Source organism: Drosophila novamexicana, unplaced genomic scaffold (assembly GCF_003285875.2).
Source record: "Drosophila novamexicana strain 15010-1031.04,08,12 unplaced genomic scaffold, DnovRS2.1 tig00001554-arrow-arrow-pilon, whole genome shotgun sequence".
In the NCBI taxonomy this organism is placed as follows: domain Eukaryota; kingdom Metazoa; phylum Arthropoda; class Insecta; order Diptera; family Drosophilidae; genus Drosophila; species Drosophila novamexicana.
Window position 1 is genome coordinate 664,511 of NW_020824866.1, and position 23,191 is coordinate 687,701.

The 23,191-nt window shown below is 44.6% G+C and overlaps 1 protein-coding gene across 1 annotated transcript in view; it reads right to left on the reverse strand.

Moving 5' to 3' along the window:
* LOC115767982 (optomotor-blind protein) overlaps positions 1 to 22,443 on the reverse strand; it is a 53,335-nt gene extending 30,892 nt beyond the window's left edge. The window contains exons 1-3 of the mRNA XM_030712380.1: positions 22,421 to 22,443; positions 17,237 to 17,350; positions 17,007 to 17,169 (exon numbers count right to left, since the gene is read on the reverse strand). Of these exons, the coding sequence (XP_030568240.1) occupies positions 17,007 to 17,169; positions 17,237 to 17,350; positions 22,421 to 22,443 (300 nt within the window). The remainder of the gene's footprint in view (positions 1 to 17,006; positions 17,170 to 17,236; positions 17,351 to 22,420) is intronic.
* Positions 22,444 to 23,191: the final 748 nt, after the last annotated feature.

Genomic DNA, 23,191 nt, shown 5'->3' on the forward strand with positions numbered 1-23,191 from the left:
GGCAGCGTGCCTAAGGGATCGACGGGGGGAGGGGGAATGGGGGGGGCAAGTGAAACGAGCAGCCAAGGGTTAATTGCTAACCCACTTTATGAACTGGCTGTGCCTCGAACGCGCTCGCTTAATTACAAAAAGCGTCTATTATATTCATATAGAATATTTACATATATATATAAAAATCTATCTATATACATGGCACATGTATATGGATGTGTGCCATCCCTACCCCTCCCCCCTCGGACTGCACAAATTGCTTTATAATCGTCATCAATAAACGAAGCCGTTGCAGTCATTAGCCGGTTAGCTCCTCAGTTGTTGTCAATATCTATGTATAATGTCGTCCAATATTTATTTCTATATTGAATGCCCAAGACGCCCTCTAGTCCCCCCCCCCCCCCTCCCCACCCCCTAATTGTTGTACAAATTGAGCAATCAGCAAAAGCACAAACATCCATTTTTTTTCTACTTTTGTTTTTTTTCGGGTTCGAATCGGGCAGCCATATAACATAACCCTTAGCTGGGCCTCAACTGACTTCATTAGGTTCCATAAGAGAATTTAGAAGATATTGCAATTGGATGATATACATAATTAAGATTCTAAGTGGACTTGACCCTCCCTATAAGCTCTAGATCCATAATGCAGGACCTTTGCCGAATAGTTTGTGAATTATAAAGATATAAAACATCTTCTTCATTCCATCTCCGATCCGGTTTGTCTCCCTCTCAATCTCTCGTCCCCTCTCTCGCGCTCTCTCCCTCCCAATCTCCCGTCCCCTCTCTCTCTCTCTATCTCGACAATCTGTAAAATAACCCTGAACCAAACTGAACCCTGGCTGCTGCCCCGCTCCTGCCCCCGCCACCTCTCACTCTTCAGCTAAATGTTACACGTCGCGCTCTTTATGGGTATTTGAGTTTTTTTTTCAAATATTATTTAATATTTTCGGGAACCCTGGGTCAATTTCATTGGAAATCAATGGCCATGTACGTGTCACAAATTATTAATAATCTATAATAAAAAAGATAATTTCAATTTTTATAATGAGGCGCGTGTTGAAATGCGCAAAGGCTTTATATAGGAGACGGCCGGAGATCCTGTGCAGCAACAACCAGACACACACACACACACACACACACACACACATATGTATATATATTTATATATAATATGATTATTATAATTATTTTGTATATTTTTTTGATATTTTTTTCATTTCATAAATCATCGAAAAAATAAAGCTGCCGACGCATACTAATTTCATTTTATTTGGTGGTTGGCCCAACTTCTCTCTCTCTCTGTGTGTGTGTGTGTGTGTGTGTGCGTGCGACGGGGCCAGCGGCAGGGGCAACTGGCGCCAGGCGTGTGCAACTGTAGCGCCAGTTGCATGCACCCCGTCCCCCGTCGCCCCTTGCCCCTTGCCCGTCGCCAGTTGCCAGTTGCCGTTGTTGGTAGTTAAATTTGTTGTTGGTTTTTCCCAATGTGACGCCTGTCAGCTGCCAGCCAGGTTAAAAGCCGTAGACAGCGACTTGGCCCTGGCTCTGGCCAAGAGCCGAGACAATTAAATGCCTAATTTTGTATGCCCCGTGCCCCGTTTTCCGACGTGCCACTCGCTCCCGCTCCCGCACCCGCTCCGGTTTGCGCTCCCGTTGCGTTTGTTTTTCCAAATAATTTATTAATATTTTTGTTTTCATTTCTTTTGCCTCTTGTTGGTAATTATGACGCGCAACGTTTGCTGCCTGAGTTGCATGTGCAATGTGCATACATTCTTCTTCTTGTTCTTTCCATTCCCCCCCCCCCCTACCTTCGCCCACTGAGGTGGCAACTTTTGGAGGCGCCACAATGAACAGGGAAATGGCCAAGCGATTTACATGCACATTTGCCTCTTGTCTCAATATAAATAATTGATAAGCACATTTACAAAGTTTGAGCGAATTTTGTATAAAGCTTGATAGCTCGAGAAATTGTTGTGTAATTAAAACCACAATTTCTCAAATACGCCCATAAATACTTGATGTACACACATACCAGGTTTCAGAAGCATTACGCAAGTAGTTCCATTAGGAGACCAAGGCTAGATGTGCCAAGTGCAGTTCCAGTCTGTTAGCCAGAACGCGACAAATGACAATAAGAATCAATTATCAAAATGTCAATACAATTAACTGGCAGCGAGGTAATAAAGCAATTGACTCGAGCGGAGTTGGTTTTCTGAGAAAATGCCAAAATCTATATAATCTTGCCAAGGCTCTGCGCTTTCCGCAAGCCCAGTTCCAATAAATATAAATAAAAGTAGCAAGACTCTAGCGTGCCGGTCCCACAGTCTAAAGTGTTTGACGAACTAATAGATGCAATTTAGCAGATATACTTAGTAGCAGATTCTAAGTAATTTTTTATGCAAATGCAGTATCTGTTAATGCGCAGACCGAAGCATTTGTAACTGTAAATCAAGAGCCCGAGAGGCGCCGACATCCCTGCTGGAAGAGTGCGACTAATGGGAAATGTGAAAATGTGAAAATGTGAATTAGTTATTGTTAGTTTACTGTTCAGCTACGTTTTTCCAGTGCCTGAACAGCAACAACAACAACAACAAAAATGCAGGTAGCAACTGAAGAGAAGGGGCAACATCAGGTAGCTTGCTGCTTAAGTAGCATTTAGCTGGTCTTTTGCCTAGAACCTCGCTAGGCTACTTTGAAAGAAGAACATAGTTGCAGTGCTCTAGTTGGCTACGAACAGGAGATACCCTGATCATGCTATATACTTATCAAGAATGCATACTCAAATAACTCAGGTGTTTACAGTCCGATTCTTTTGAAACTTTCAGGGATTGGACATGAGACGACACACAGGTATACATACCAAGCTCTAACTTTTAAATAGAGAATCTTCATTAGAGGGAGGCTTATCAAAACGAAACATGCCCCTTAGCTCTATATATGTACTATACTAGAGTTTTGTGTGTGTAGCTCCCATAGTCTTGCGCGTTGTGCTTGCGAAACAACGTCTCGAAATCGTTCACGAATATATGTACATATATACCCTTTGTGATATACCCTTTGTGTTACATGCTGACTCCTGCGAACCAATATACCCACTTGACACATATCGCCTGGGCTCAGGGCAAGCAATAATTGTTTGTAGATAGAAAAAAGGTGCAAAAATACAGTATTACACTTGAAAAAAACAACAAATATTAATAGATTGTTGTTGCTGGCAGCGCAAAATTAATTTAATTAATTAACGTTAATAGTTTTATTTTCTCCATGTGCGCTTTTAATCAGGTTTCAGCGCGGCTGTTGCTGCTGTGGCCGTAGACAAACCTAATTACGGGCAATATAGTTGTTGTCTAGCTGTTGCTATTGTTTATGCATAAACATATTTATTAACAACTTTATGGAACAACAGCAGCAACAACAACAACAACAACAACAACAACAACAACAACAACGAGTTCTGCTGAACATGAGCTCAGTTGAACTGAACTGAAAATGATTGAGGCATTGTTTGAAACATTGTTGCCCATTTGCCATGTGACACGCAAAAATCATGTCACACTGACAACAACAACAACAATTGTAGCTGCAACAACAACAACAACAGCAACTAAAACAACAACAACAATTATCATCATCTATGGCAACGCGCAAAGCTATTCTTAATGAGCCAACACAAAATTTGCGTGACGTTTGCCACAAAAACTAACTAAAAGCACAACTTTGTTGTTGCTGCAACTATTGTTGTTGCTGTTGCTGCTGTTTCACCTGCCTGCCAATAATCAAACAGTTAACGCATTTGACATTTGTCAGTCAATAAAAGTGTCAGAGCGCATTAGTCGCAACTGCTGAAGCGGGTGCACACCAAACAGCACGAGAGGGGGAGACAGATGGAGACAGAGAGAGAGAGAGAGAGAGAGAGAGAGAGAGCGTGATGAAAAGAGATAGCGCGAGAAAGAGACACAGCTAAGCCAAAAACAACAGCTTAATGCACGCTTTTAAAATTAAAGGCAACAGCTTAAAGCTGCCTTTCAACAGTTGAGACAACAGCTCAACAGTTCTTCAGATTTACAACAAAAGCGAAAAGCTCGATTTTAGATTTAATGACAGCTTTCAGCTGCTTTTAAAAATTAAAAGCAACAGCTTAAAGCTCAGTTTTGGAGTGAACAACAAGCTCGATAGGCTTTATTTTAAGGTTTGCAACAATTTTTAATAAAAAAAAAAACTGCTTAAAGCTGCATTTAAGCCATGATACAGCTTTTGGCGTAAGCAGAAACTTGGTATAACATGTTAGCTCATTTTAACATTAAATTCAGTAAGCGAGGAAAGCAAGCTTAAAATACTATAAGTTTTTTCTTAATTGAAAGGATTGTTTTATTTAAGCCTAAGACTATTTGATGCAAAGAGACAATTGCAGAAAACATAAAAGTTTGCTAAAATGTGAGCTTAAATACAAAAATCCACCTTGATCGAAGTCAAGGATTAATCCTAATAAAAAGCAAATTACTTTCTATGCATTTATTTAGACGATTTTTGAATAATATAAGTATTATTGAGCACGTAGTGAAACTGCATTGAAAGCACATCAAAAACAGTTTAAGTTTTGCTCAAGAATAAAGCACACCAAATGAAAGCTCATTTAGAAGAGCTTTAAGTATGAATACTTCTAGAAAATAAACTTAGGCTAAGTAACTGAAATTGATTGAAAAGCAAAGCTGAAAGCTTTGATCGACAAAAGCTCATTAATATATATGATTGAAATAACGAAAGGGACTTTACCAAGAGATTTCCCACTCGCTGCGCGGATCAGATAAGCGCTGCGAATGCCAATATATAGAGCGGGAAGCGAAAGATATGGCGCCAGGCAGAGATAGCTAGAGGCCTAGAATGTGTGGCCAGAGGGAAAGCGAGATTAGAGCGAAAGATCAGCCAAAAGCAGTTGCCAACTAGCTACTGATTAGCTTTTCGGCGCCAGTTGTTAAGAGCCGAGCGACAAGCGAAGACAAAAGATGCGGAGCACTTCCGTCCGTCTACGCTCCAAGCGCCAGCTTATCTCGCAGATAAGAAACGACAAAGCAGCTGTCCAAAGGCCGAGCGAGAGCGAGAGAGGGAGAGAGGGAGGGCGACGGGAAGACAAGTCAAACAAGCGAGGAATGAACAAATATCCCAAATTCAAATAGAAACAAAAGCAAACACAAACAACAACGCAAAACAATGCAAATGCAGACGAAGACGAGCAGACGAGAGTGAAGAGAGAAGAGAGGAGAGAGGAGAGAAGAGCAGAGACCTGCGTAGACTGTGCAGAAGACAGGTGCCGAGCGGCCTGCTTATTAAGTAAATGTAAATGCAATCAAAACTCAAACTCGAAACTGAGCCCAAAATGTGGTAGCTTATTTGAGGTGTTTAACTGTCACCTAAGACTTAGGCACTCGCAAGATAATGCCCCCAGATACCAGGCCAGTGTACTCAGTCCCCAGTCCACAGTCCACAGTTTCAGAGGACAAGTGGCGCTTGGCATATTTGCCCATTCAAACAGCCAAAAGACAACAGAAAACAGCCAAAATGCTGTCGGCAAATAAGCGACACACGCGGCCAAACAACAACGAAAGCCTATTAACAAAATCCCAAATGATTTCAGCTGAATGCAACGACTTACAAATGCCCTACACTCGACTAGAATGTAACCAAATAATCCTACGATTTACAAATGAATAGAATGTAACTGAATGGACTACAAATGAATAGAATGTAACCAAAAGATTCCAGCTGAATGCAACGACTTACAAATGCTCTTCACTCGAATGAAGTGTACCTTGAACCATATAATGCAAGTATATGCAACGACTTGGAAATGCTCTTCAGCTGAATAAACTAATCCTGATATTACAAATAGTTGTATACATAACTATATACAACTAGTTATAGCCACAACTTTACTACTGTCTAAAAATCACTTTTCTCCAGGATTCTGGCGCAGCCAACTTAACAGCCCTACGAATTTATTTCGATCTATGCATAAACAAACAGAATATTAATCAGCTTTTAATACACTCCGAATAATATGATATTTTAATAACTATATAATTGATTTTAAGTCTGGAAAGGTACTTTAAAAACTACTCTAAACATTTGTAGGACGAATCTTCATATAAAGAAAATAATTAGAAAAGAAAAAAGTAAATGATTCTATTTCGGCTTCCGTGCGCTCTACGAAACTTACTTTAGTTAATTATTATTAACATGCTAACTTTAATTAATCATTTCTATATCTATTATTCGCAAGATTTGTTTTAAAAAACAAAAACTGAAGAGTGAAAAGCAATAGACAAAATCTGTTAATATTATCAATAAATATATATAGTACAAATAATTCTATGTATGTATTCATGAAATGCAAATATGTGTTGAAATATATATACGAATATCCCTATCTATATCTATTCAAACCGAGCAAACAGTCTGCAACAGCTAATATACTCGGGATTCGTAGGGCATCTGACGCGTTTAGAAATCTATTTGCATGGCGCTGGCAGCAAATATTGCACTTCCGTTTCAATGCGATGCCGAAATCCAAGTCAAGCTTGTCTATATTTGCTTACGGCTAATGGAAGCGCTGACATTAGCTCTGGCCGCAGCTGCCGTCGCCGCAGCAACCAACCCCCCCACCCCCCTCCCCCTCCCTCCGTCCCTCCCTACAGCAATATCCACACACGTTGTCTGTGCAACTTGCCGCAGTCGTGTGTCGCTCTCCTTTCTTTCTATTCAGTTTTTTTTTTTTTGGCAACAATGGACAAACACACAAAGGCAACAAAAGCGTTGCCAGAAGATGTTCTTTTTTTTTTTTTGGGTGGGGGGGCGTGGGCGTGGTCGTAATGCCCACGCACAGCAGCAGCAGCAGCAGCAGCTGCTCATTTTGCGCCGAAATGGGGGCAGGGGTGAGTATGGGGCTTTAGGTTTTATGTAAGACGACTTAATCGTTAGATTTGCTCTGCTTTTCATCGTGTAAGAGGGGGAGAGGTAGAGAGAGGGTGAGGGAGAGGGAGACTCTGTATGCCATTGTTCCCAGCCAAGTGCCTCCGACAGCTCTCTAAACGGAAACGCGGCGCTATAATAAATTTGTCTTCAGCTGTCGTCGGCCTCAATTTCTAAGCATTTGTTTGGACATGACACACAAGAGGCTGCCGCTGTCTCTGCCTCTGCCGCTGCCTCTGCCGCTGTCGCTGTCGCTGCCTTGCGCAGCAGGATAGCGGCGCCCCCCCGCCGGGCGCACATAAACGCGGCGTATGCGCAATATGCAGGCACAAAGATGCACTCGCTGCGTTCGCCCGGCTAATTATGTTGTTAGACAGCCCGGACGCAGGATGCGCGTCTTTTGAGCGATCCTTAAAGGCATTAGCAGCCAGGAGCGGAGGGGTGGGGGCGTTTAATCTTGTTTGTGTGCGGCCACTAATCGCCAGCTCTGATCGGCTCAGAAAATGAGCTGCCCGCCTCCTTGCTGTCCTTGTTTGTGATTAGGTAAGTACAGCCTCCTGTTCGGCGGCTGATCTAGGGCCCAGCTGCCTTTGTGTTTGTCAATGATGATTTGGCTGTGTGGTTTTTGGGCAGAGTAAATCATCATTTGGGTTTTGGCCATCATCGCCTCATCATTAGCTGCCGCTGTCTTTTGTCTTTTGTCTCGTTTGGCCTGACTTTGCGCTTGTTTTCATTCTTCTTTTCTTCTCTCTCTCTCTCGCTCTCCCTCTCTCTCTCTCTGTCGGTGTAGTTTTTTGGGCATTCAAAACAAATTTCATTCAATTCATTCACTTGACATCTGTCCACTGTTGATGTCATCCTTTTATTTCCATTATCTTTTGTATTTGATTGGCTCTCTTTAAGAACTCGTAAGCCGCGTCCTTTGTGCTGCCACAAAAGCTTGACTCTGCCCCTCTCTCTCTCTCTCTCTCACTCTCTCTCTCTCCCACTCACTCTCTCTGTTTCCCATGCTCTCTTGTGTAGCCTATAAAAAGCTTTAATATCTTTCAAATAACTCTAACAAAGCTCTCATTCTTCACATTCTCTCTCGCTGTCTCATTCCCTATTTTCAACGGCTAATCAAAAGCTTTAAGTTTTTACAAATTAATATTAAATAATTCTTAAAGCTCTCTTTCTTCATTTGCTCTCTCACTTTTCCTGTCCCTTCATTGTTAGCGCTAAAGAGCTTTTATTTCCCTTAGCTTAACTTAATAAAAAAAAAAGATCTTAAAGCTCCCTTTCTTCGTCCTACTTCTCTCAAAATCGCATCGTTCTTCATTCCTTTACTATTAAGCTCTAGTTGCAGTTGCAGCTTTAAGTAAATTCTCAAATTGAGAGTAAGTATTCTCTCTCTCGCTCTCTCTCTCTTTCGCTCTTTCATTTTGAGCTTTTGTCTCTTTTTAAGAAAGCTTTAACTACCTTTACATTGCTTTATGCCTAATGTAGCCCTTTCCTTATGTTTCCTCTACTCGCTTACCTAAAGCTCTCGTCTTAAGCTTTAAGCAGTGTCTACGCCATGCTCGTGGCTCTCTAGTGGATATGTAGAAGCTTTCGCTTTCAGTGCCGCTTAAAGCTGACTCGTTTTAAGACTGAAAAGTCAAGTGAAACGATACAGAAATTCAAGCGTTCAGCCCCCAGCTCCGGGCTCCGGCAACTGGCAGCCAACGGCGCAGTGTGCCAAATACCAAGGAAATATTTGAGCTGTTTTTATGAAAAACTTGGCCGCCGCCACGCAATTGTTTTTCCCGTTTTCTTTTCTATTTTTTCCTCTTCTTCTGTTTTTCTTTTTTGCTGCTCTCGTTTATGCAGCAGTAAGGTACTTGTATTTTTCGCATGGCGTCTCTGTCGGCTCGCGCAACTTGATTTGAATATTAAAAAATTCCAAAACATAAAAGGTATTTTTATTTGTGATATTTTGTCGCACCTCAGCGACAACGTACTTGCCACCTCGTCAACGACGAAATTAAGTCAAAAATGCGGCCATGCCACCAAATACCCTCCAACCACCATGGGCGCGACCCAGACCCAGACTCGGGCCTGGCCTGGAAGTTGGATTGGTGGTGGCTTGGGATTTGCTATGGATAATGCCGAACCGGCGTCCCGCTTTAATTTAACATAAAAGCGCGTTCGCCATTAGGCGCTTAAACCAATCCCCAACCCCCTTTCAAACTAGTCAACCCTCCCGCCCAACCTCCAACCCCTCTCTCGTTTACCTTTTATGGAGCAGTGCGCATTGAAATTTATGAGGCATGCTCAGGTTTTTATTAGATTTTAACTAGCCTAATATGTATATAGAACTGGCGCCAGGGCCACAGCCACAGCCAGAGCCAGAGCCTGAGCCTGAGCCAGGGCCAGGGCCAGGGTTGGGCCCAAAACGCAACGTGCTAAAAACATTAAATATGTTAATTAGTTTCAACGCCCCACCCCCACCCCCATCACCACCCACGCCCACGCCCCGAGCCGCCCTCTCGCAACACCGAAAATCAAGCGCAAAAACTAAATGTTCAAGTTTTGGCGGCAAACAACATTTGTTTCGGCCTGTGTGCCCCTCGCCTTTCCCTTTCTTGGGTTGACACATTTGGAAATGAAAACGAACCACTAAACCACTGAGTGGTGCCCGGTTCAAGCAGCTCTTAAGTGCCGCCGGTCACGTCAACGCGACGCGAAAAATATAAAATCAGGCAAGCGGAATTAACCGACTGCCAGATGCCCTGCAAACAGTCCTTCTCCCCACAATTAACTTCGGCATCTATTATCCGACTTTTCTAATATATACACAATGCCTAACTATATCAGACGAAAGTCTGTGTATACCAAAGCGCAAGGCTTGATTAACTAGTTCCCTTCCCATTTTGGGTGGATCGACCGGAACTATTCTTAATATGTGTATGCATTACAAGAAGCTGCATACCAATTTTGATTAGATTATTATAATAATGAGAGAAGATATTGGCACAAGAGAATATATATTTTAAATATCTGTACAGACAGACGAACCTGAATGTAAGATCCACAAATGTATACCTCATAAAGTCGTAGCTGTTACATTAACTTGCGTACAACTATTATACCCTGCGCACACATTCTCAATGGGTTCTGGTCTTAAAAGCTGAGCTAAGCTGCGCTGAGCTGAGGACTGTGGACTGTGGACTGAGAGCTGGCATTATGCTAATGCCTAATGCTAATGCCCCGACTTATGACAGATGCCTGGGCGCAGTCGCTTGGCCAGGAATCTGATGGCATTTCGTTTTATCTGCGTGTAGCTAGCTGTACGCAATTGAGGTTAACACTTGCCCACTAAAAGTTCCGGCTGATAAGATGGGAAGGAACTGAATGAGTAGCGGGAGCGGGACAGAAGCTCGGTTTAGATATATATATATATAGATGGTGGGAGAGAGAGAGAGAGAGCTTGTGCTGCGAGGAAAGTGAAGATTATCCGCGAGGCTTAGTCCAGAATTAGAGAGAATTGTGCACAGAAAATGAGCTTGTTTTTCATAAGACTAGAAGTATTTTTCGTGTATTTCAAGGAGAACTGCTTGGAATAAAGAATTGTTTATACTTTCCTTAAGAGACTACACGAAGAGGGAGGTAGGAAGGAGCCTCGTGTTTCTATTATCAGAAGTTTGCAAAAAAGAAAAAAGACTTTGTCACATCTACGAGAGGCGGAGAGAGGGGGAGAAAGAGAGGGAGAACGAGTTACTAACTTTATTTATTACTAGAGAGTCGAAATCGGAAATGAGATTTGGAATACGAATGGATTTGTTGTACGTGACTAAATAACTGGAATACAAAATAACCAAGATTATTCCCAAAAATGGAAGCTTTTGGAATCGGTGAGGGACTTGACTTGGTTCCCATTCATTGATCCACAAAATAAGAGTCTAAACATATTGCCGATTTTTCGGAGTCGAGGCTTTAGCCAGGATAAAGAAAACCAATATCAACTAATATAGTTTTTTACTTTGTGAAAAGAGTATTAAATACGAAAACCAAGTTGGGTGTAAATAGCTCGGATAATTCTCGAGCTATGCTTAAAGAACGATGAGAGTAGAACTGGAGAAGTGGGAAGATATACGAGCTGATGTATTTAAAATCCAAGTCTCGACGCGATAGAGACGCATGCATATGGTCAGATTAACGAGTCGATCTGGATGCTGATCAAGAATATATATATATATACCTTGTCAGCCGGACGATGCCTGCTGCTAGCTGCAACATCATGCCCTTTTAAGGCATTCTGCTTGAAAATGGTTGGAAAAAATTCGGAAAATATTTGACCGCACGCTCAGCTGAGTATTCGCCGGACTAATGAGGCTTTGCTAGCCACAAACTGCACTCGGCTGAGCCCTGCGCAGCTACGCATTGCGTTTGTGGCAAGGACAAAAAACAAAAAGGATGTTTGATGGACGCAGCCCAAAAGTGGGCGGGCCACTTGTAGAATTGTTGCCAAAAATATGCAAGCAATTAAGCCAACTATTTCCGGAGCAGCAGCAGCAACAGCAGCAACTTGCAACAGCAGCAACTTGCAACAGCAGCAACTTGCAACAGCAGCAGCTGGCAAAAACAACAGCACAAAAATCTAAAATGAAACTCGCTTGGCTAAACTCATGTGGCGGCTGCGGTTTGCAGCAGGCGTTGCCCAAGGATGCGCACAGGACGCGATTGTTGCTGTTGTTGTAGCTCTTGTTGTTGCCTAATCTGCCCAGCAGCAACAGCAGCAGCAACAGCAGCAGCAGCAACAAATGTTGATCGCAAACTGATAGCCAATGGGTTCGGTTTTTTTTTTTTTGGTTATTTATTGTAGCCAAGCTGCAGATACCCTTTGCACTCCGCCGACTCTGCTGCTCATGGCATGATGCATGTCTGCCCCTGTTCCCGTCTCCGTCTCCGTCTCCGTCTCCGTCTCTGTCTGTCTCCTCTGTCTGCCTCTGTCTGGGTGCGTGTCACGATATACGCTGAGATAGTGAGCCGCAGCGCCGCAATTGATGGCATTAGGCATTAGATAAGAAATCAGACATTTATAGGCACACACAGGACAGCCGGATGGGCGCAGGACCAAAGGGGACCTCGAGGACCAAGCAGGCCAAGGGCCAGAGGGTGCGAGGGTACGCACCAGTTAAACAACAACAACAACAACAACAAGAGGAACAAGAGGAACAACATCATCATCAGGCAGAGGCATCATCATTAAATAGCTTACGATTTAGGGGTTGAGCACAGTCAAGGGTAGCAATTTCAGTTTTCTTCTTCTTGCTTTCATTTGGCATACAAGGACCTCTCTGCGCAGCAGCCATTGCGACCCCTTTTTGGGCATATCGAAATGCTAAGAAGTAGCCACAATTAATGGATTGCTGTTAAGTTTAAAGTAGCTTAAGTGAAGCAGACGACAGCTAGACGACCGACAATAGAGACATCTACACCCGGCCAGGATTTGAGCAGGCAATGCCAACAACTTGGCTAGAAGACACCAGAGATTGCCGTTTGGAACCAGCTCAAGAACTGAACAACAAATGAATGCTGTTTTTCTTTACAGCTTCGAAAGGTTTACAGATCCTAAATGGTTTTACAATTGCAAATATTATTTGAAAAAGGAAAGCAAAAATGAGGGAGAGCGTCTTTAAAGATATTATTCCAAAAATATTTGACTGAATTTATCTTTCTTCATTACTAAATGAGAATATGGCTAAACTATGGCCGCCATGATCTCCAGCTAAGACAAAATGAATATTGCCTGAACTGGTTCAGTACTAGTTCAATTTGAGCATAGGAACTGGTTCCCTTAGATTCGCCAGCTACACCTATTCCTATAAATAGCTCTTGAATTGAACTATCAACTTCTTAAATATCAATGCCTTAGGCTAAGACAAAGCAGAGAATGCGATTGGAGCTCGAAAGCCCACTTCTAGACAAACTCATTTAGCGAGAAATGGTCAAGAAACGCGCTTAATTCAATTTCAATTTCAACTAGATTCCTTTTATTTTCAACAAAGTAGTAAAACGAAAGAGTTTTTGAATGCTGAAGAAAATAAATACATGTGCAGCATTGATTGAGATCAGTTTCTGATCAGCAGTTGACAGCTGGAGTCGCATTTAAATATTCGTAATGCAGTTGACTGGAACGGGCAGCCGGAACCAGTTCTTTTAAACAAGTTGCCAGAGCAGCTAGCCAGACGAGATAGCTGTAAGATAAAGCTAGACAAAATGATGATGGTTCGCTTGAAGTCTGTCAATGCACGCCAAGACGTGGTTGCGTGAAATTCCACCCGCTACGGTGGAATATGAGCGGAAATCGTTTGCTTACACATTTCATGCCGTTTAGCATGCAATCGGCTTTTGACATAAGCTCAAAGATCTTTGTGGGAATTCACTTGATACGAGTTTTGCACAATCCGCCGGGTACGGGTAAACGTGAAAGTTTGATCGATTTCAAGCGCATTTCTAAGTGAATTCACATTTGATTATCGCCTGTCGCGACTTGTCGAGCGACTTTCAAGTGATTTATGCGAGCTATATTTAAATTCTTGGCTGGAAAAGTGTTGTCTAGAACTTGGACCGGCAAATACGCACTAGTATCTATATATATATATATACACGAGCCAGTTGCAGTTGTTGTAGTTGACTCAATTAATTTGGTTCCATATTGAGAATCAAAGCAGAGAACCGAACCAGCGACCACGAGCCACGGGGGCTGCTGTCAACTTCAAAGCAGCCTTTCAAGTTGTATTTTGGGCAACACCTAGCAGGCGGATGCGTTGAAGGCGAAGGCGAAGGCCAAGACTACCTGCCTGACTATGACAGACAAATTGGCCATATCCCATATCGTAACACACACACACATACACACAGATAGAGAAAGAGAGAAAGAGATGTTGTGCGGGCCGCCTTTGATTTTCTAAACGAATTGTTTCAAGACAAGCCACAAGAGAAACGGCTGGCTAAAGTAGTTGGAGCTGGTGGCATGGTGGCTGGGCCCAGGGAAAAGGACTCGAAAAGGCTTGTCAGGACATGTGAGCCTCAATTAATTTGATTTGCGTTTAAGGCCCTGCCCTGTTCTGCGCAGCCGGCCGTCGTCAGCGACAGATCCGGAAACCGGCGAACTCCACTTCACTTTATTTGTGATAAATTTTTTGCGCTTGGCCTGCTGCGCAAGGGCGACGACGACGACGACGACGACGACGACGACGACCACTTGGCCATGCCTGAATGGGCACAGGACGAGCCACTGCAGATGCCATTTGAAGATGGCCAACTATGCCTTTGAACTATGATGAAACTAATAGCAGCAGCCAGCCAGACGCAGAAAGGTTCTCGCAGCTCGTTCGCGGGGTCGTCAGGTCCTTGGAGTCCAGCACTTGGCAACGTCTCGGCCCTGGTTTGAAGTGCGGCCAGCTAGAGGGTCGTCACGGGGACGGGGCGCAGCTGAACCAGTTAATTGGCAAAGCTTTTGCGCCAGCTTCAACAATTAAACGCATTAGGCAACACCTCAGACACAAAATACAAGCTCCGCGTGTCGCTCGTTCATATATAAATCTATATATACACACACTTTTTTTTTTTGGTCTTTGCCAACCCTCATGTGGTTCATTTCAATATTTTAGGGTTGCGACAGCCGCAATATGGCCGACAAAATACACACACACACACACATGCACATGCACATGCACAAGCACATGCACAAGCACAGGGCGCGGGGCGTTTTAAAACGCGCGCGTTTTTATACCCCGAACTGAATTGAAAATCTTTGTAGCAGGCAAAGGAAATGACATACAGAAATCTATACGCTTCTGATCGATCTGCAAAACTCAGATATATATATTCTCTTAATCTCCGCCCAATATTGATAAATGACGATTTTCTGCGAGCCAGTGGCTTCTCGTGGCTTCTCGTCGAGTGAACACAGATGGAGAACACCTCACTTTTCGTATACCCAGCCCCAGTCCGTTTGGAAACCGAAAAGAATCCATTTGTAGCGCTTTCAAACTTCAAAGTTTTTCGACGAAGAGTAAATAATTTGCAGGGCATATGCTAGTCGAACACTCTCGACCTGGCGTATAATTGCTTGTTAATATTTTTATTTTCTAGCCGAGCTAAGTGCATTTCAATGTCCCTCCACCAAGGCTGGGCCTGAGTTTGGGGGGGGGGGCAGATAGGCATGCGAGCATGCTTAGATATATGCAATTATGAGGTGTAAGGCTGGCACAGTGCTGTACGGGGCGAGAGGGTATCAGGGGGTGTTGTTAGTGACAGCGACTTACTGTTGTTTTGACACGCAGCCAACGGGCATTGGGCCCATTGGCTGACCGTTGGCCTGACCTCGGCTCCTGTGCGCTGACCGCAAAATGTGTTAAATTATAGATTTGAGCGTTTGCTGAGAGCGACAACAGCTGTTGGAGCACTTTTGTGGTTACACGAGAGTTACGTGAGCCGCGCCGAGACACACAACACACAACACACACACAACAAATACGGGCCCGAAAGTCTTGGGGAACACACGCAGCGCTTTGTGTCGGCACGCGGCGTTTGAACTAAGCGAAATTAATGGCCAACACAGGCTACTTAGTGGAGGCCGAGGCCCACGCACACACACCGACACACACAGACGACGAGGAGGAGCAGGACGGCAAAGTTGCGGCCCTTATGGCATTCGCTGATGTCTGCGCCGCTTGTTCAGTGCGCGATTTATGAGTTGGCATGCAAAGAGGCAGACAGGGATTTACCGATCGCAAGGGGTGGCTGCAGCACATGGACAGGGACAGGGACAGGGACAGGGTCGGGGGCTGGGGGCTGGGGGCAGCAGACATGACAAAACTGCATGGCGCCCGCCAGCGTCGCCATCGCCAACGCCATCATTGCGGGCCCTGTTTGCCCACCCGTTGCGCTGCGCCGCCGCCGTTGCTGATCAATAAAAACAAAAAAAAAAAATGAAAATTTGCGCAGCAGTTGATGAAATTTACGCGATCGGCATCGGCAAAGTTCAAAAGCGGCGGCCTTGGCGCATGCACAAACTGGCCACCAGGCAGAGGCGAGCCGGGAAAAAGGCCGCGCCGCCAATTTGTTGGCGCTCGCGCCCACTGCCCAAGCGATGAATGGCAACGAAAGTTGTCGTCGTCGTCGTCGTCGACGCCAATCCCGTGGCTAATCCCGCGGCGGCGGCTGCGTGTGAGAAGTTTTAGATAAGGAACGCAAAACGCGCGCGCCGCTTGGCTGCCATACTTCAAAGTGTAGAGCCGGGAACGCTTAAGCGTTTGGCCAGCTACGCAAATTTGCATTGATAAGCCAAGTGTATGTGTCGGCGCCCGAGCAGGGACTCTTTTTTCTTATGCGAAAGAGACGGCGGACGAGTGTTAGGTGCACGGCACAGCTTCCTCTTCAACATACATATACACACACACACACACACACACACATGTGTGCATGCCACCACGCAGATAAAGATACTAGTTAGATAATGTTCGCTTTGATCTCGGAACGGCAGCCGCACGTGAGCAGCTCGTTGCACGCGTTTCAAACAGCCCAACAGATCATTTGCAGCTAAGAAGTCTTCCGCTCGGTACAGTCCGTACCGGATATGTCAACCGTTGACTACACATTTTACGATTAATCCTAACAAAATAACACTCAAATCAAGCTACTCCGAATTTGTTTAAATCACCTTTCTACCACACGTACCATGACAAACACTTTACAAACTGTCAAAAATAGTTCAAACATACACTCCTAATTACTCCGAATCACTCCGAATTACTCCGAATTACTCCGAATTACTCCGAATTGCTCTGGTTAATTTCGAATTGTTCGGAATCGTCCGACTAACATTCATATCACATCAAACACACTTTAAACTCACATAACTTGCAAAAAGTCACACTCTGAAACCGTTGAAACAAGCCTACCAAGTTTTGTTACAAGATGCCGTTATTGGATTATGATTTTGTTTGGATATGTTTGGTTTTGGATACGTTTTTCAGCATCTAGGGCTTAAATAACTAATGCGGTAAACAAAGAAGACGTACAGTACTTACAAATCCATGTTTATCACTAATATTGTTGGTCAATTTTAATTTGTGAAATGAAACAACTTTTTGCATCCATTGCTCACCCGTTGTGGGCGAATCTGGATGGATGTACATGCGTTTTGGCATTTCAGGATCCGCTTTACCAGCGACCATCCAGCGACTGCAACGGAAAGGATTATATGATATATGGTCTAAACAAACTTTGGTGTGCACACACACGCACTTACCTATTATGAAATTTATAACGATAATCATCCGCCGCAACGATATCCAGTAGCAGTATGTATTTAGCCTTGGCATCCAGACCCGAAACACGAAATTTCATTTGCGGAAACATTTGTCTGCAAAACGAGAGTGTGAGAAAGAGAGAGAGAAAGAGAGAGAGAGTTGGTTAATGCTGAAGCAGGACGGAGCACAAGTCATTTTGGCTTGGGTAATCAAATAAAACATTAATCAGCGCGGCATAAAGCCTAAACGCTGCAGCGGGTTCTCAGGCAGGCCCACCAGGACTTGCAGAGAGGCACACAGAGAGGCTCACACACATACACACACACAGGCACACACACAATCATCATCATCATCATTATCAGTGGCTGGGCAAAGCAAACAAAAGGCAAACTGCGATCAGTCGAGGAGTCGAGGAGTCGCCACAGTCGGGGCCCAGGTTATCAAGTGGCGCCAAGCCGCAAATTGTTTCCAGCTCCAGACTCCCGACTCGAATTCAAATTGGCCCCGACCAAGGCTCCAGCCAGCTTGTTGATTAGCCTTAGTCCATGTTCTGGCCATGTTGGTGGCAATGTGCAAACTCGAAAATTACATCGTGGAGCACACCAGGTCAGGTCGGGGGAGGGGCGGGGCGAGGCGGAGCGGGCGAGAAGGAGAGGCGACTCGAGTCGATCAGTGACCACAGCTCCGTGCTTTGTGGTTTGCTGCTAACCACCCAAGTAAAGGGCTGCACCCTCACACACACACACCACACACACACCACACACACACCACACACACACACACACAGACAAATATGAAAATTATAAGTTTAAGTAGCAATCACTCAATCGCTGCGACTGCGCCTCAACAGCGTCAGCGTCAGCGCCAGCGCCAGGGCCGGAGCCTACAGCTGGCTGGGACGCCACCTTCGGCTGCAGCGCGATCTCCGACGCTGCCTTCAACTTCAACTTCAACTTGAGCGCCTGCGCCTCATGAATCAAATTTAACGAACGTCTTGTTCATGTTCACAGATCATCATCAGCTGCGCCTGCATTTTGATAAAACCAACAAAAAGGCCCCCAAACAAGACACGGCCAACAGGCAGGCAGCCAGGCAACCAGGCAGCCAGGCAGGCCAACAGCTAACAAGCTGACTGATGTCTGACTGCCTAAATGACTAACTGACGAACGGACAAACTGACAGACAGACAGACAAACAGACGGACAGATCGACGGACAGACGGACGGACAGACAGGCCGAGGCATTCACTGACGGACTGCAGCGCGATGTTTCTATTTGGAGAACCGGCCCAGCAGCAGCAAGTGGCAAGAAGAGATGCGCCTGTCGGGTATATGCGACTATCGGCATGCCCTTTATTGACTCTAGCTGACAACAGAAAAGTAAACAAAAGGCATATACAAACAGCCATCGAATCCCCTGATAGTTCATTCATGAAATCTAACGAATAAAATCGTGACTAGAGAGCCAGACTTTCGCATTCTCCAGAGATATTGCAATTATTCATATAAATATATATTAAATAGATATATGAGGGAGAGCGAGGGAGAGGGAGAGAGAGGGGGAGAGTAACGAACAATCTCAAGCAATCTTGACATATTGTATTTAAGTCAATATTTTATATAATAAAATATATTATTTTTGTTAAAATCTGTATGCCAAAAAAAAAACAACTACAAACTAATTAAATATATACAAAATTTCGATGCAATTGAAAATCCCCGCAGGTTTTCTACAATACTTTCTAAATCTATAAATTTTCAACTCTTACAAAACCGAAAAGCTCTTAGCTAAAGCAAAACTAACCCAATCTAACTCAGTTGTTTCTCAAGAGATTCTTGTGAAACTTTGGATTTATCCTAGCATATCCAATAATAATAATCTCTTTCTATATAGAGCCTGCTTAACTAAGCCAAGCAACAATTCCCACCCAACTCTGTTGCTTCTGAGGAGATAATTGTGCAACCTTTCGATATGTCTAAGTATGCTCTTGCTCTATTCTGCGCTTAACTCAACGCAAAAGTAACCCAGCATAACTCTGTTGCTTCTGGCGAGATCATTGTGTAACTTTGTATATATCGTGGAACTGTAATAAAATACATGCATACCAAGAATCAAGCAAATATCTACAAACATACGCTGATTATGAGCTAACGTAAAATGAAACAAATATGACAACATTTAAAAGCAAGAAAGATAAGATTGTCATATACGATAGATAGCTTTATAACAGATAGAATTAGGTAGTTGTGCCTGGCCTTTTTATGGGCAGCATTTACAGGGTATGCTGCTGACGTTTCGGGAACTCGCAAATCCAAAACCAGAGCCAGAGCCAGAGCCAGAGCCGGCCCACGTCTTCGGCCTGCTGCCTTTTGCCTTGCGACTGCCTTTTTCGACTGCAAATTATTTTTTATTTGCGGGCCAGCAACGAGGCTGGGTCCGAGACTGGGGACTGGAGACTGGAGACTGCGGCTGCGACTGCGATTGGGGCTGGGACTGGGACTGAGGCTGGGACTGAGGCTGTGGCACGTCTGCCTGGTTAGTTGGGCTCCTTTTGGCTGCGTTTCGATGCTTTTTTTTTTGGGTATTTGTTGTTGCTGTTGTCTTAACTGAATAGCTCGTTAACATTATTGAGCACTTGGCGCCAGTTGTTGGCAGCTTGTTATGGCCATGGCCGGAGCCAGAACCAGAGCCAGAGCCAGAGCCAGAGCCGGAGCCGAAGACGCGCCGCATAGCCCCATAGCCGCAAGCGCCAACTGGAGCCAAGTCGCGTTGGCCCAAAACAAATCGGCCCACCACACGCGCACAACTCCCCCCACCCCACAACAGGCCGCACCCCTCCCACTGCTCAAGTGTGCGTGTGTGTGTGTGTGTGTGTGTGTGTGTGTGTGTGTGTGTGTGTGTGCAGCTCGAGCTGTGCTCGACAACAAAACGATTTGCTCTCGTTTGTGTTTGCTCAGAGCTGAGGCTCTTGTCCAAAGCTGCTTCTTCTTCTTTAGCTTCTTCTTCTTCAGCTTCTTCTTCTTGTTGTTGTTGTTGCAGCTTCGTGCAAATCGTTACGTGTAAAACTTGCACCTTTTGACCGAAAGTTGTTTGTTTTGTTGGCCCACACATTATTTTGCGAACGCGCTCGGCTAATTCAATTTTCTTATAAGCCCTCCGTCTCTCTCTCCCGCTCGTCTCTCTCTCCCGCTCGTCTCTCTCTCGCTCTCTCTGCTTTTATTGCCCAGCAATAACAAACAAGAACGAGCTGTTAATGTGGCTTGAAAGTGTTTTCGGCAGGCTACTTGGGCTCGACCCGGGCCCGCTCGGTGAGGCCCGTTCACAAACGCAGGGCCCATAATTAAGCCTAATTAAGCCGACTGTGTGTACGGGCGTGTGTGTGCTGCCATTGAGGTGTCTCCTCTGCCACAAAGACGCTCGCGTCCCTATTGAGGTTAATGGCTAATCAATTAGCCCCGGGCTCCGAGCACTTGGGCCGGGCCACTGCGGCTCTCCGGCTGCCACATTTCGTCCTGGCTGAAATAAACGCTTCAGCGATTGAGTTGTAATTGGCATTTCGAGCCATTGACATGGCCCAGCCTCGAGCCCGGCCAAGATAACGCTCACTCAACCAGATAAAAATAACAACTAACAAAAACAAAAAAAACAAATGCTGCCCGAATTACGTAATGGGCCTTGGCAGCACAACAGATCGCAGCAGGACACGGCAGGAGACAGAGAGCAATGCAAATAGAGCCAGAGAGGGCGAGAGAGAGAGAGAGAAAGAGAGCGAGATGAAGAGCCAGAGTTAGATGGAGAGTTAGAAAGAGAGAGAGAGAGAGAGTTCATAAATATATCGTAGGTGCCCGACTAGAAGATACCCCTTACAAATAACCCAGCCTCCATTCACACACAAACACACACAAGGACTCGCACGATGAATTGGTGCCTGCTTAACTTCGGTACTTAGAGTCCGATCTGAATGCAATTTTCAGCCGTGATATAGCCAAGACTGTTTGTACGTCCTTCGCTCGGATCGGACAACTATATAATATAGTTGCCAGAGGAAAGATCGACTAGCTGCTTGATTTCTCAAGATATCTTACTAAGCATAATGATGTAGTATATCATTATATGGTATAGACTATATAGTTCTTCCATAGGTAGAATCGGTCGTAAAATGAGTTATTGTACGGAAAACAATTGTGTCTACCAGCCGTTAAGAGCTTCACTTGTCTCAGAGGGGCATCAGAGAGGAAGATATGCTTGCTTTCTTGTTTATAAATTTACCAACACTGTTTTTGCTGCAACATTTTATGGGTTATGACAACCGCAAGCAGAGAGTTGAGCAGAGAGCAAGGCTTCTCTTCGGCCTGCTGCTTGAGCTAGATATTTGAATAATCTAGAGTACAGCAAGAATTGGTTAGCTTTGTCTTATTTGTTAAATTTGGGCCGTAGACAGCTGGCCAGACAAGCTCTCGAAGCAGTGCACGTGGAGTGTGTGCAGCCATTAGATGCTGCCACATGCCGCACACGGCAACAAAGGTGTTGCGCTATCGGGCGCAGCTAAACGGCGCCTGTTGACGCACCTGTGCGCGTCCTGTCTTTCTTCTTGTCACAGGTCGAAGGGTAAGTAAGGCCAGAGAAGCGTCAATTGTCAATTTTTTATCTGCTGCTCAAATCGGACGAAGCGATAAAGCAGAAGAAGAAGCAGACGCAGTTGAAGCTGCCCCCAGCTGATGTCCGTGTGTGTGCGTGTGTGCGCGTGTGTGTGTGCGTGTGTGTGCTAACAAAGGCTCAAAGTGGCCGTCGCAGTTGCAGTTGAGGTGCGTCTGCTCCTGCGCACCGCCCCGCCCCCCCCCCCCCCCCTTCCCTCTGCAGAGCATGCGGCAGACCGCGTTTGCGGACGTTTTGTCAACAAGCGCGGGGATTAAAGTAGCACCTGCAGCCGGGCAAAGGCGCGCCGGCAACGATGTCAAAAACAGCAACAACAACAGCAACAACAACAACAGCAACAACAACAACAACAACAACAACAACTGCGACGGCTGTTGACAGTTCGCCTTTGTGACAACAAAATTGTTGTCGACTTTTTCCTTTCGTCTTATATTTATGCCCTTTGTCGAGGCTATTATGAAACTGGCATGAGATATGTTATAAAATTATATATATATATTCCTAAACAACATCAGATATGTGCTCACATTCTTCCGCCTGGTCCCTCCATCTCCCTCAACCAGATCGAAGCAATATATCTTAAAATTGCTTGGAAATCTTGCTTGGAAATCTTGCTTGTTTCTCCAGATATCTTCATCAAGCTATACGACCTCTCTAACACATAGCTCTAATGGCTTAAACGATCGTGAATGGACTTTAGCTTGAATATCCTTCTCGATCTTCCTTAAAAATCTTAAATTCAGGGCATTTAGTATTCGGTTTACTTTCGAGTACTTCCTCTGGCTTGTTTTGCTGAAATATTTTTGTTTTTCAGGTTTTCAGGAGAGACAGACAGAGAGAGAGAGAAGCAGGGGGGGGGGGTCTGCTTTAATCTGCTTTGGAGGCAGTTTTGTCAACACATTTCGAAATGTGCCCCCGCGCATTTGCCGATAACTATCGATAGCTCAATAGAGGGGTGCATATATTTAACATGCACTTTACAAGCCGCATTACATTCGCCCCAAAATGCCGCAGCCAGAAGAAGAAGAAGACGAAGAAGACGAAGAAGAAGAAGTAGGATGGAAATAAAAGCAGCTGTTGGCATTTAATTTGAATTTTATTGAATTACAATTGCATGCAAATTCGCGCTTTGCCAACCAAACTAAAATTTATTTGACAAATTTCCGAATTGCAGTTAACGTGCACGTCAACGCGAACGTCAACGTCAATGCGTATGTCAGCGCCAGCAGCAGCTGCAGCCATATAAAGACTAATTACCTGGCGCACACACACACACATTCACACACACACAGGTTGCT